Source organism: Capricornis sumatraensis, chromosome 2, assembly GCF_032405125.1.
Source record: "Capricornis sumatraensis isolate serow.1 chromosome 2, serow.2, whole genome shotgun sequence".
Taxonomy (NCBI): Eukaryota; Metazoa; Chordata; class Mammalia; order Artiodactyla; family Bovidae; genus Capricornis; species Capricornis sumatraensis.
The window spans coordinates 76,905,221-76,917,932 of NC_091070.1; the positions used below are offsets into that span (position 1 = coordinate 76,905,221).

General features: G+C 41.2%; 2 protein-coding genes across 2 annotated transcripts; both read right to left on the reverse strand.

The window, feature by feature from the left end:
- Positions 1-354: 354 nt before the first annotated feature.
- On the reverse strand, positions 355-1,296 carry OR10G3 (olfactory receptor family 10 subfamily G member 3). Its single transcript, XM_068965859.1, has one exon. The coding sequence runs from the start codon at positions 1,294-1,296 to the stop codon at positions 355-357; it is 942 nt and encodes a 313-aa protein (XP_068821960.1).
- Positions 1,297-10,287: 8,991 nt separating this feature from the next.
- LOC138073518 (olfactory receptor 10G2-like) lies at positions 10,288-11,244 on the reverse strand. Its single transcript, XM_068965296.1, has one exon. It carries the CDS (start codon positions 11,242-11,244, stop codon positions 10,288-10,290), a length of 957 nt encoding a protein of 318 aa, XP_068821397.1.
- Positions 11,245-12,712: the final 1,468 nt, after the last annotated feature.

Below are 12,712 nucleotides of genomic sequence, written 5' to 3' on the forward strand. Positions count from 1 at the left end.
TTCTCCTAATAAAAGAACTATGATTCCTCTTATGAGGGGGTTATCAATGTGCTTATGGGTCAAAAGGCCCATTGGATGTTTTCCGTATGCCAATCCTCTGGATGTCTGAATGTGCCAAGCTACCTTCTAATGGCCTTAGCCTCACTCCCCACTCTTGGAGCAGCTGAAGGTTGTTTATCTGAAAGACACTAAGGAACTGCTGCAAAGTATTTTACTTTTAACTGTATTTAATCTTGTTGTACTGGTGTTATGTGGCTACATGCAAGAGAAAAAGGAAAAAAAAAAACTCACTGAAATCTAAACGTTAGAATAAATTGTAAATGTGAAGGGTCCTCCAGTGGGGGACCGATCCTTTCAAACCTCACTATTAGTCCCTGGGCCGCCTATCATTCTCTTCAGGGCCAGCTTCACCTCTTGGTTCCGCAGAGTGTAGATGAGGGGGTTGAGGAAAGGAGTGATGGCTGTGGGGAAGAGGGCAGCTGCCCCATCCAGGGGGCTGCCGGTTTCAGGCCTCAGGTAGATGAAGGCACAGGGTACATAGTACACAGTTACCATGGTTACATGGGCTCCACAGGTTGAAAAGGCGCGGCGCCGCCCATCAGCTGTACGGATTCTCAGGATGGCCTGAATGATCTGTATGTAGGAGAGGAGGATCAGCGAGAAGCAACTGGCAACTACCACCCCAATGTCCACAAAGGTCACAAGCTCATTGACTGATGTATCAGCACAGGCCAGTCTCAGAACTGCAGGGATGTCACAGAAGAAGTAATCTACCTGGTTGGGCCCACAGTAGGGCAGACGGAAGGTTAGGATGGCCTGGAGAGCCCCATGCATGGATCCTGCCACCCAAGCTCCAGCCACAAGCAAGGTACTCAGCTTAGCATTCATGAGCATGGGGTAGCGCAGGGGCCGGCATATTGCCAGATACCGATCGTAGGCCATCAAGGTGTAGAGGAAGCACTGGGTGGAGCCCAGAAAGTGATAGAAATAGAGTTGCGCGATGCAGCCACCAAATGGGATAGGTTTGAGGCCTAAAGTGAAGTTCATCATGAGGCGAGGGACAATGATAGAGGAGATGCCCATGTCAATGATGGAGAGAACACCAAGAAAGATGTACATGGGACGAGCATGGAGCTGCCGGTCTACACAGACAGTGATTAGAATGAGCAGGTTTCCCAGCTGAGTCAGGATGTAGATCAGCAGGAAGAACCCAAAGAGAAACGTCCTTAGCTGAGGTGGGTAGGGAATTCCTGTCAGAATGAACTCAGTCAACAATGTGCTATTGATTCTTTCCATCCTCTGCAGAGATCTTACCTACAGAATGGACAAAACAGGAGTTACCATGGAGGTAAGAGGGAAGTGAGGAGGAATAAGAGAAAGAAATGATAAAAATGCAGCACAGTGGCACAGAAGTTTCTCTCATGTGGAGAGATGACAAACAGGGAGAAGTTCCACGGCATTGGTTGGCGTGTTTTGTAAGTAAAGCTTCTTTGGAGCTCAGCCATGCTCACTTACTTACGTTATTGTCTGTAGCTGCTTTGGTGCTATGATGACAGAGTTGAGTAGATGTGTTTGGACTGCAAAGCCTAAAGTATTTACTCTCTGGAGCTTTACAGAAAGAGTTTGCTTGTAGGTGCTTGCATCTGGAACTCTTTGGTCAAAGATTAAGGGTTAACTGAAAACAACGCATGTGGGAAAGGATATTTGTTCTGTTGGATGGTCTGCCAGTTCAGAAACTTCCAGAAGCCATGGGTTCATTCTTATCTCTTCCAGGAGAGAAACTTACATAGACTGGGGAGGAGGTAGGCAGGAAATGAGAAGATTCCTTTTTCCTTTTGTAGGAAGGACAATAGAATAGATTGATTAAATGGCTAGTTGAGTGTGACAGTGCTGGATATTACACAAGTCGACTCTCTAAGTTGTTTTCGATTAAAGGAAAAGAGTGCTTATGAGGCTGTAAGCATATGAGAAACGGTGTGGTTGGTTCTTGGTCCTCTGTATTTCAGTCTCCTTGTATATTATACTTTTGCTTTGGCATGCTGTAAAGGAAGAGACGAGAGCAAGAAACAAAGAGGCGTGGCTGCAGTGAGACATCAGATTAAAGAAAAGTGAGGATGACAAGCAAAATGAGAGGGGCAGGATGAGAGCACAACGGCTAGAACAGAGAAAAGGATCCTCATTGTGGAAGAGTTATTTCAAGTTTTCAGTCCAACCCCTTGACTGACATTCCCCCACCTGAAGAAAAGGGTTGGATCAATAAGTTTTAGTTTGCAGGGCAGGGATAGAGACACAGAGCTTGAGGACAGACTTGTGGACACAGCAGGGGAAGGAAAGGGTGGGCCGAACTGAGAGAGTAGCACTGAAACTTATACATTACCATATGTGAAATAGACAGCCAGTGGGAAGTTGCTCGATAACACAGGGAGCTCAACCTAGAGGGGTGGGATAGCGTAGGGGGTGGGAGGGAGTTTCAAGAGGGAGGGGACATATGTATATTTAAGACGACTCCTGCTGTTGTATGGCAGAAACCAACACAACATTGTAAAGCAATTATCCTCTCAGTTCAGTTCAGTTCATTTCAGTCGCTCAGTCGTATCTGACTCTTTGCGACCCCGTGAGCCACAGCACTCCAGGCCTCCCTGTCCATCATCAACTCCCAGAGTCCACCCAAACCCATGTCCATTGAGTCGGTGATGCCTTCTAATTAAAAATTTAAAAAAATTAAAAGAAAACCTCTCCATAGTTGTATGATTCTCTTGTAATCTAAACTCATGGGTTGAGGTTAGGTGTCAAAGAAATTGAAGTGAGGGACTTTTCTGGCAGTCCAGTGGTTAAGATTGCACTCCGAATGCAGGGGCACAGGTTCAATCCTTGGTTGAGGAATTAAGATCCTGCGTGCCTCATGGGGTAACAAAAAAAAAAAAAAAGAAAGAAAGAAAGAAATGGAAATGAGTTGGTTGATTTTGATCTGGAGCAATAGAAAGGGAGTTTGATTAACAGGGAATGTCAGGAGCTCTCTGATTAACAGTCCCCTGAACTTCACACCTGTGCTCCAATTCATGTGAATACAAAGAGCTGAGAAGTGGCAACGCTTGAATAAGACACCATGGACAGATAGTCCTGCTGCTGAAAGAAAATCCTGAAAGTGAATACAGTATTATAATGCATCTGGGTCATCAGTTTACCTCTTGGTTTTGAGCATGTTTGATTGCTCCTCTATGTTTTCATTTCCCTATTGAAGCTACTAAGATGGGGAGTGAAACTCAAGATCCAATTCTGACAATGACAAATAATACGTAGTTATACTCAAAAATCTTTACAATGAATGCTTGACCTTAAACCTGTTGTATCTATGCTCTATCAAAGGTTAACCCTCATTATTTAACCTTTCTTTATAGAACTTAAGAAAAGAAGCAGGAAATCCTTCTACCCCATTTTTCCCAAGTGACTGGAAGAGCAGTTGTGACTTTTAAAATATTTTAGTTGCAGGAAAGCAGTGATGATTGAACTTCAAAAAGTCAACCACAGAACTCTTCCAGATGCCAAGGTTACAGTTATGGCCCCTCTTCACAATTCCCAACTTCAGAAGGTGCAGAAAGTTTAAGTTACTAGTGACATCCTTGAAAAATTCACGACTGTGCCCAACGGTAGTCTTGGTTTGAATAAGCTCAGAAGGGAAATCAAAGAATCAGTTTGTTAGTTTATAACAGGAGATCTCACTCCCATGACTGAAATGGTTTACTTACCAATCAGAGTAACTACTTACTAATACCAAGGCCTCTGGAAACCAAGTTAGGAATCAAATGTACAGTATATTTCTAAGTTTTGAATCAGAGCAAGAAGAATTTGATGGAGCACACTTATCCTGCAATAGGTCTCACTGAATTACACCTAGTAAATTACATAGTCCCTTTACCTAAGGGAATGCTTTAATCTTTTCTTCAGACACAACAGTTTTTTCTTCTGGGCAGTAGTGAGGATACATCAAGAAAGTTTTACCCTAATTATTCTCTTCCTGAGTCTATATCTCTTTTAGATTGCCTTTATTATTTCCAATGGCTCCCTTCTTTTCAACACATTTTCCTAACTTAGAGTTCCCAGTCATTTTTTCCTCATTTGTTTTCTATATCATTTTCCTGTTTGCATTAGGGAACATTATCTGTTCTCTGAATTATTCTCTAGGAACTGTTATTTCTTTTGGGATTTCCTGCAGATAGGGAATTCCAATCCATACACACTGTGACGATTCTTGTTTTACTGAACTAGAAAGAATCATATTTCCTAATCTTACCCTTAGATTTTAGGGCCATTTTAATGGGAGGGATGAGGGGAAGGGATGTAGCTCTGTTTGTAATAAATGTGATTTCATTCCAGTTGCAACTAAGCTTTGCTCTTTGATTCTTTACCACTTTTTCTTTTGCATTTAGGCACAAAGATGAACAGGAAAGCTTCCTTTTGCCTCTGGTATGTCATGACCTTCTTCCCTGTGCCACTGCCAGTTACCATAGGTCTCCAAGCGTGAACTTGGTGTCCATTGAGTGAATACCCCTCTACCTATTCTGATTCATTAATATCCCAGATGGGGGTCCAAGATGCCTTACAGTCTTTCAATAATAGAATTGGAGAGAAGGAGAGAGATGAAGGATGGGAGAGAGAAAGGGGTGGGGAAGGGTAGGAAAAAGAGAGATTGAGAAAGAGAGGGAAAGGGGAGAGGGAGGGAAAGGAGAGAGCCAGAGATAGAGAAAGAGACAGAGAGATGAATACAGCGCAAACAGAAAAAATATGGCACTGATGAAACCTCAGAGGATCAGAGTGATATGAACTCAGAATAGTGATGGTGTTTTACATCTCTGTGGTGTCCTCATGATCCTTTGAGGAGTTAAACGACACAGGATCCCCATAGTTGGATAGTGCTAAGTACTCCAAGCAGATTTTATACTTTTCAGTCTAGGACTCATTCTACATTTTACTTTACATTTCTTCCCATGAATAAGCCAAAATATTTTAGTAAATCATGTTATTTAAGATTGCTAAATCATTAAGAGTTTAAAAAATTCATTTGTAACATTAATCCTCAGTGTCCTGAAGCCAGAGATTTGTCTGTGATCTAAATAACACTTTTAAGAGTTTGAAGGTTCATTCTGTCAAAGATTCTAACCGGGTGTTGCTGCTCTGTTTCTAAAACTAGATGTAGTAGAATTAAGTGCAAGTTCTAAAATTAAACAAGTCAAATTTTGTTAACCTAAATCTGTGAATCCATCTTCTTGTCCATCTTCTTTCATTGTCTGGCATTCTATTACACTGAGCAATTCTTTAAAAAGTAGACCATTCCCTGCGGGGCTTGGCAATATTTTCATTTAATAGAGACCTAGACTGTGAAGATATTGGTGCAATGTATTTTTCAATTGTGGCCTGGTTAAAACACAGAGGGTCATCTAGTACAAACATGTTTGAAAAAAGTATAGGAATCATTAGTGACCACAAATTGACTATAAATCTATAATATTGATCATTTAAAAAATTGTTAGTGGCTGATTTGCCCAGAGGGTAGATTTCTTTTTAAATTAGGCAAAAGCACAAGCTTGACACCATTTCAATAAATGAATTTTGCTTAATTCTGGTCCCAAATTACATATTTAAGTCTAGTGACCATGTCTCAAATGGCCACAAAGAAATGACCATTCAAAAATCCATCATTTTTTGAAAATCAACTCAAGGCAACATTTTAGTCTATAAAAAGCATTCCAAATACTTGGGAAACATATAATCTATTGTCATTTTCTGAATTTTACAATAAGACATATAAAACTGAAAATAATATAAAGAGGAATAACATTGGAATGAATATATACATATATACAATGAGATGAGAAAATTTGAGTTACTGTCTGAGAAATGCAACTAAAATATAACACCTGTATGAGCAATGAATTAAAAATGTCTGTTTAAAATAGTCACTATCACTGAAATCAGATTATAGTTTTATCCAACATCTGTGTTTCAATCTTCAAATTTTAGGTAAAGTATCTATCTTATGGGTGGGAGAAGGAACTTGACAAGGACTAAACAGCAAGGAGCAAAGATGGAACCACCAGAGAACTCCAAGAAGCTCTTACCTTCTCTGGTTGGCATTGAGTGTAGGCAGTGAATGAGCTTCTGAAGAAGGGTAGCTTTGGAGAAAGACATAGGTAACAGAAGGCTTGGGGAGACTCATCCTGATATGAAAAGGCTTATATGGTAACTGTATAGTTAGACTTGTGTGTGTGTGTGTGCGTGTGTGTGCGCGTGCACGCACGTGCATGTTTAGTCACTAAGTCATGTTTGACTCTTTGGACACCATGGGTTGTAGCCTGCCAGGCTCCTCTGTCCATGGGATTTTCCAGGCAAGAATACTGGAATAGGTTGCAATTCCCTTCTCCAGGGGATCTTCCTGACCCAGGGATCAAATCTGTGTCTTCTGCATTGGCAGGTGGATTCTTTACCACTGAGCCACCTGGGAAGCCCACAGTTAGACTTAACAGGCAGTAAAGAACATTTCTAAAAGAGAAAAGACAGATGAAAAAGAGAAATACTGACTAATGAAGCAAGGAAAGACAATGAGAAGTAAAGGGCCATAGATGGAGAAACCCCTTACACAGTGTTTGGATCAAGCATTTATCTATATCTGAAACTTACTTTGCAATCATTTATATTTGGAAATAGCTTCCTCTTTTTTTTTTTTTTTTTTTTTTAGCATTTCAGTGATCAAGTCTTGTAGGTGATGTTTAACTCTGGGAAATTGGATACGACTAGAGCAGGTGCTATTTGGCGGAGAGAGAATCACCTTTACCTGGAGGTGTCAGCATCTACAGAAAATCCTTTTTCAGCCCGGAAGAAGAGATATAAATCTGTTCTGAGAGAGATTTCATTGGCTTTGGATCCAAGGTTCAGCAGGAGTCATTGTGAAGAGCTTATGGTGGAAGACCCAGTTAGTCAGTTCTGGCTGGATCAAAATGAAAGACCAAACTATTGAACTTGATTTATTATTTGTCTGGTAATATGTAGACATCCTCTTCCAGTCTCCATATAAACTTGGGGAAGAGTTGTTGCTCCTGCTGAAGGTAATTGCTGAAGTTGGTCTCTTGTGTTCTGTTACTTCTTTTATTTTCCCCAGGGTTAATTACTGTGTGTGAGACCTTTGGCTTAGGGAATATTGTAATAGCACCCCTATGATAAGACAAAACCAGTATCTATAGTTTGTTTTCCGGGAAACTCCCTTAGTTTCTAGCTTTTACTGGTTTTTGTTTTTAAAAGCTTTTTCCAGCTTTGTAACATCAGGTGGAACAAAGGCAATGCGGCTTAACAGGGCTTGTTGATAACTCCACGTCTGTGATTTCTTTTCTCTTCCAAAAACAAATTTGAAAAAAAGGAAGGAAAAACTAACGTAGTTGTTATAGGTCGAAAATATTTTCATAGTGGTACATTCACCTTTTATGAACTTGTACTTCATAAATACTAAGGTGCTCAGATAGAACCACATAGAAGAAGCACAGAATCTCAGGGTTAGAGGAACACGAGAAGTCATCCAATCCAGCTATTATCTCTAATACTTTGTCATACTCTCTGGGCAGTGATTTTTTAGAAAGTTTATGTATAATTGACATATAATGTTACATTCATTTCAAAGTTATTCAATGTTTATATAAATTAGGAGGCAATCACCATATTGTCTATTTTCTATCTGTCATCTTTTAAAGTTATTACAATATTTATTGGTTATATTCCCTATTCTGTGCTTTTCATCCCCATGACTTCTTTATTTTATTAACTGGCTATTCTATCCATTATTGTGAGTGGGGTCTTGGAGACTCCACCTATCATTGTAGAGCAGTGTATCTCTCCCTTCCGCTTTGTTAGGTTGGCTTTGTATATTTTGATGACCTGTCATCAGGCATGTAAATGTTTATAATTGTTATATGTTCTCGCTGTACTGAAACTTTTACTACTATGTGATGTCTTCTTGTCTCTGGCATCTTTTGCCACCCTTTCACCTTCAACTTCTTTGTGTCTTTGTCTCTCAAGTGAGTCTCTTGCCCATAGCATATAGTTTGATAATGTGTTTATTCTGTCAATTTCTGACTTTGACTTGACAGTTTAATCCATTTACGTAGAACAGCCAGAAAGAAGATAAGGAAATGGAGGACTCAGCACACTAAACCAACTAAATCTAACAGAGATACACAGAATATTCTCTAAAGAGGATATATGAATGGCCGAAAAGCACATGAAAATATGCTAAGCATCACTAATAATTAGAGAAATGCAAACCCAAACTACAATGAGATACCACTTCACATTCATGAGGATGGCGGCTATCAGAAAAAACAGAAAACAAGAGGTGCTGGTATGGATGTGGAGAAATAGGAACTCCTGTGTACTGTTAGGTGGAAATGAAAAATAGTACAACCCTTGTGGAAAAAAGCATGGTGGTTCCTCAAGAACTTAAACATACAATAACCATATGATCCATCAGTTTCACTCCTGGCATATACCCCAAAGAACTGAAAGCAGAGTCTCAAAGAGATATCTGAGGATCCATATTCAGAGTAGCATTATACACAATAGCTAAAGTGTGGAAACAATCTCAGAGTCCATCAATGGAAATACAAATACAGCCTATACATACAACAGAATATTATTTTGCCTTAAAAATGAAGAAAATTCCACAATATGCCACAGCATGGATGAACCTGGAAGACATTATACTAAATGAAATAAGCCAATCACAAAAAGATGAACACTGTATGAGGTATTTAGGAAAGTCAAAATCATAGAGACAGAATGCATAAAGATGATTGCCAGGGACTTGTGGAAGGGGAGAATAGGAGTTATTGTTTGATGGGTGTTGAGTTTCAGTTTTATAGAGTGAAAGGAGTTATGGACATGGGTGGTCATGATGGTTGCACAATGATGTGAATGTATTTTGTACCACTGAACCGTACACTTAAAAATTATTAAGATGGTAATGTTTATACAATATGTGCTTCACTGAAGTAAAACAAAAAGTCTCCCCTCAAACTGGCTTAGCATGACCTCATACATCTAAATGGGTGAAAAAACTGTCAGCAAATGAAAGAACATATTTACCTGGTCCTTCATTTTCTGGAAGCAGTTATTGACACCTGCTCATATACTGCCCTGTATTTCTTGTTCCTCCAGATAAGAGCAGGACACATCATAAAGGATAAATCAAGATTATTTATATCACCCTGACCTGGTCAGAAGGACATTGCTTGATTAACTGATTGGTCCACTGAATGATGGAACAGGTGGACTCCAGATCTATGGCTATTGGGCATTATAGTAATTGGACAAAAAGTTTTCTGGGTGCTTCGGATAATTTAAATGAAATTCAAAAGACTTTCCTGGTGCTGTTTTAATTTTCAGTTAAAAATTATTGATTGAATAAAGTATTAATTAGGATGAGATGAAACTGCTAACAAAGTAACTGAGTAAAAAAACAGTGGATTAAAGAAGTTAGAGGTCTATTTTCTTTCACTTAAAATTCTTAAGGAAACACTCCAAGTTGGCAGGTGATTCATTTCCACTTGGTTACAAGGTACTGCTGATGAAGCTGGGTCCCTGTTGTACGCCAGTCCCAGCTCAGAGTAGGAAAAATCATGGAAAAGTTCCTGTGCCAGGTGTGAGGGGCAGACCTGGAAGGATTACACATACACATAAACTCTTCTCTTACTCAGTTTGAGAGAACTCTGAAATATGACCATACCTGGGAGCCCTGCTCCATCTACAGTTATCTGGCTAGGGAAGAAGGAGAGACTGGATCCTGGTGGGCAGGTAGCTATCTCTACTACAGTGCCAATTAATAGACATTAGGGAAAAGGGGGCTGTGGCACAAACACCAGTGAAATACCCTTTCTCTTCTCCAAAGACTCCGATTTGAATATTGTTTCAGGCTTCCCTGCGGGCTCAAAGAATCTGCCTGCAGTGCAGGAGACCCGGATTCAATCTCTGGATTGGGAAGATTTATTGGAGAAGGGAATGGCTGCCCACTCCAGTATTCTTGCCTGGAGAATCCCATGGACAGAGGAGCCTGATAGGCTACGGTACATTGAGTCACAAAGAGTCGGATACAACTGAGCAGGTACGCACCATAGCACTAGAAGCTTCTTCCTAATAGAATTACACTCAATTCAGCTTAAACCAAACTGCTTTGGAACATCTGCCACATGCAGCAGTTGCTGAAAAGAGCCGTAGCAGTGATGATGCAGGTAGTCCCTGAGCCTCTAATTACTTATTTTCACTCCCAGCCCCTCTACCTGAGGCTAGTCTCTTCAGAGCAGACTTCACTTCCTGGTTCCTCAGTGTGTAGATGAGGGGGTTCAGTAATGGAGTGACAACGGTGTAAAACACAGCCACCGCCCCATCCAGGGGACTCTTGGAGCCAGCCCGAAGGTAGATGAAAATACAGGGGACATAGTAGACTGTGACCACGGTTAGGTGGGAGCCGCAGGTGGAGAAGGCTCGGCGCCGCCCATCAGCAGTGTGTATCTGCAGGATGGCGTGGACTATGTTGGCATAGGAGAGCAGGATTAACATGAAGCAACCGGCAGCCACTACCCCGATGTCCACAAAAGTCACACGCTCATTGACAGTTGTGTCTGCACAGGCCAGTCTCAATACTGCAGGGATGTCACAGAAAAAATAATCCACCTGGTTGGGCCCACAGTAGGGCAGGCGGAATGTCAGGGTGGCCTGGATGGACCCATGAATGGAGCCAGCCACCCAAGCTCCAGCCACAAGGATGGTGCATAACCTCCCATTCATGAGCATGGGGTAGCGCAGGGGCTGGCATATTGCCAGGTACCTGTCATAGGCCATCAAGGTGTAGAGGAAGCACTGAGTGCTGCCCAGAAAATGAAAGAAATACAGTTGAGCCACACAGCCCCCAAACGGGATTCTCTTGCTGGCGGGAGTAAAATCCAATATTAGCCGAGGAACGATGACGGAGGAGAGCCACATGTCCAGGAATGAGAGCACGCCCAGGAGGATGTACATGGGGCGAGTGTGAAGCTTTGGGTCAGCCCACACAGTGAGCAAAATGAGGAGGTTGCCCAGCTGAGTCAGGATGTAAATGATGAAGAAGACCAAGAAGAGAAGAATCCTCAGCCTTGGGGGGTGAGATAAGCCCAGGAGAATGAAATCTGTTACCACAGTGTCCAGGGATGTGTTGCTGGTCTTTCCCATGTTCTTCGGTAGCCTGCTAAGATGAATGATGAAGTCAGGCAAGGGAAATACAACACAGAAATGCGATGGAAGAATGCTTTAGTCTGATGACCAGAGTCTAGGAGGTAAACAGAGCATGTCTGCATTTTATATAAAAAGTATTTTTGGCATGGCATTCAAGGGAGAGGCTGCTGGGAATGGAATGTAAGAAGGTGGCAATGCAAAAGCAAAGTCAGGGAGAAATGAGACCTTCTTACTAGGTCAGGTAGGATGTCATAGGATAAACTGTTGTCTTGGCTTCCCTTCGCCCAGAGGCTCATTCACTTTGAGCCCTTTGCTAGCAATGTCTCTTTCACTTTGAAAGAAATCAGATTATCTCAAAGGGTTGGCCTCTTTCTGGCATGTCTACAACGAACTGGGGTTTTGTATGGGACATTTTGGATTGGGACTCTTCCTGTCAAGAGATGATATAAATCACTAGGACTGAAGGATGTGGAAGGACTATCACTGGGCCTTTTAACTTTGCTAATCTTTTGGACAAGACTCAGAACATAGCCCTTTCAGGCTGTGAGGCAGCATGAGCAGAGAGGTAGAGCAAGGATTTGGATTCAGTCGGGAGGCAGAATCCATATTTTATCACTCTGATATCCTGTCAGTGTCTTTGTCGTGCACGTTAATAAAATCTTGCCTAAGAAAAGGTGCTTTAAGCAGAAATATCGTACGACATCTCTTATACGTGGACTCTAAAAAGAAATGATAGAAATGAACTTAGAAAACAGAGACAGACTTAGAGAATGAACTTACAGCTGCTGGTGGGAATGATGGAGGAAGGGATAGTTGGGAGTTTGGGATGGACATGTACACACTGCTATATTTAAAATGGATAACCAACATGGACCTACTGTATAGTATATGGAACTCTGCTCAGTATCGTATAGCAATCTAAATGGGAGGGGAGTTTGGGGAAGAATGGATACATGTATATGTATGGCTGAATCCCTTTACTGTTCACCTGAAACTCTCAGGACATTGTTAATCGGCTGCACCACAATACAAAAGAAAAAGTTTTTCTTTTTTTTTAAAGGAAAGGTACTTGAAATGGAAGGCCTTCCAAACTTCAATTACGTTCACCCAGTGTACTCATCCCTGGGAGAAGCAGGGTTAGGGAACTCTTTCTGTGTTTGCTCTGTAATACTGAGTCTGTTGCGTCATTTATACTGCTTTCCTTTCTCCCCTAAATAGAGAAAATTAAAGATAAATGCTAATTTTTTTTTTTCCAGTTCTAAGAAGAAAGTTCCCAAATCTGGAGAGCGGCTCATTTGGTTCAGACTTGATACACTTATCATATGAACTCTGTGAGCAGAGGATGAAGTAAGGAAAAAAGATAAGGAAAAGAGACAACCTAAATATGATTTTCAACAAAGTTCCTGAAACTTTGTGATTTCTCAACTATGTCTTTGCTCCTATTGTGAACTGACCTGACTTTAGA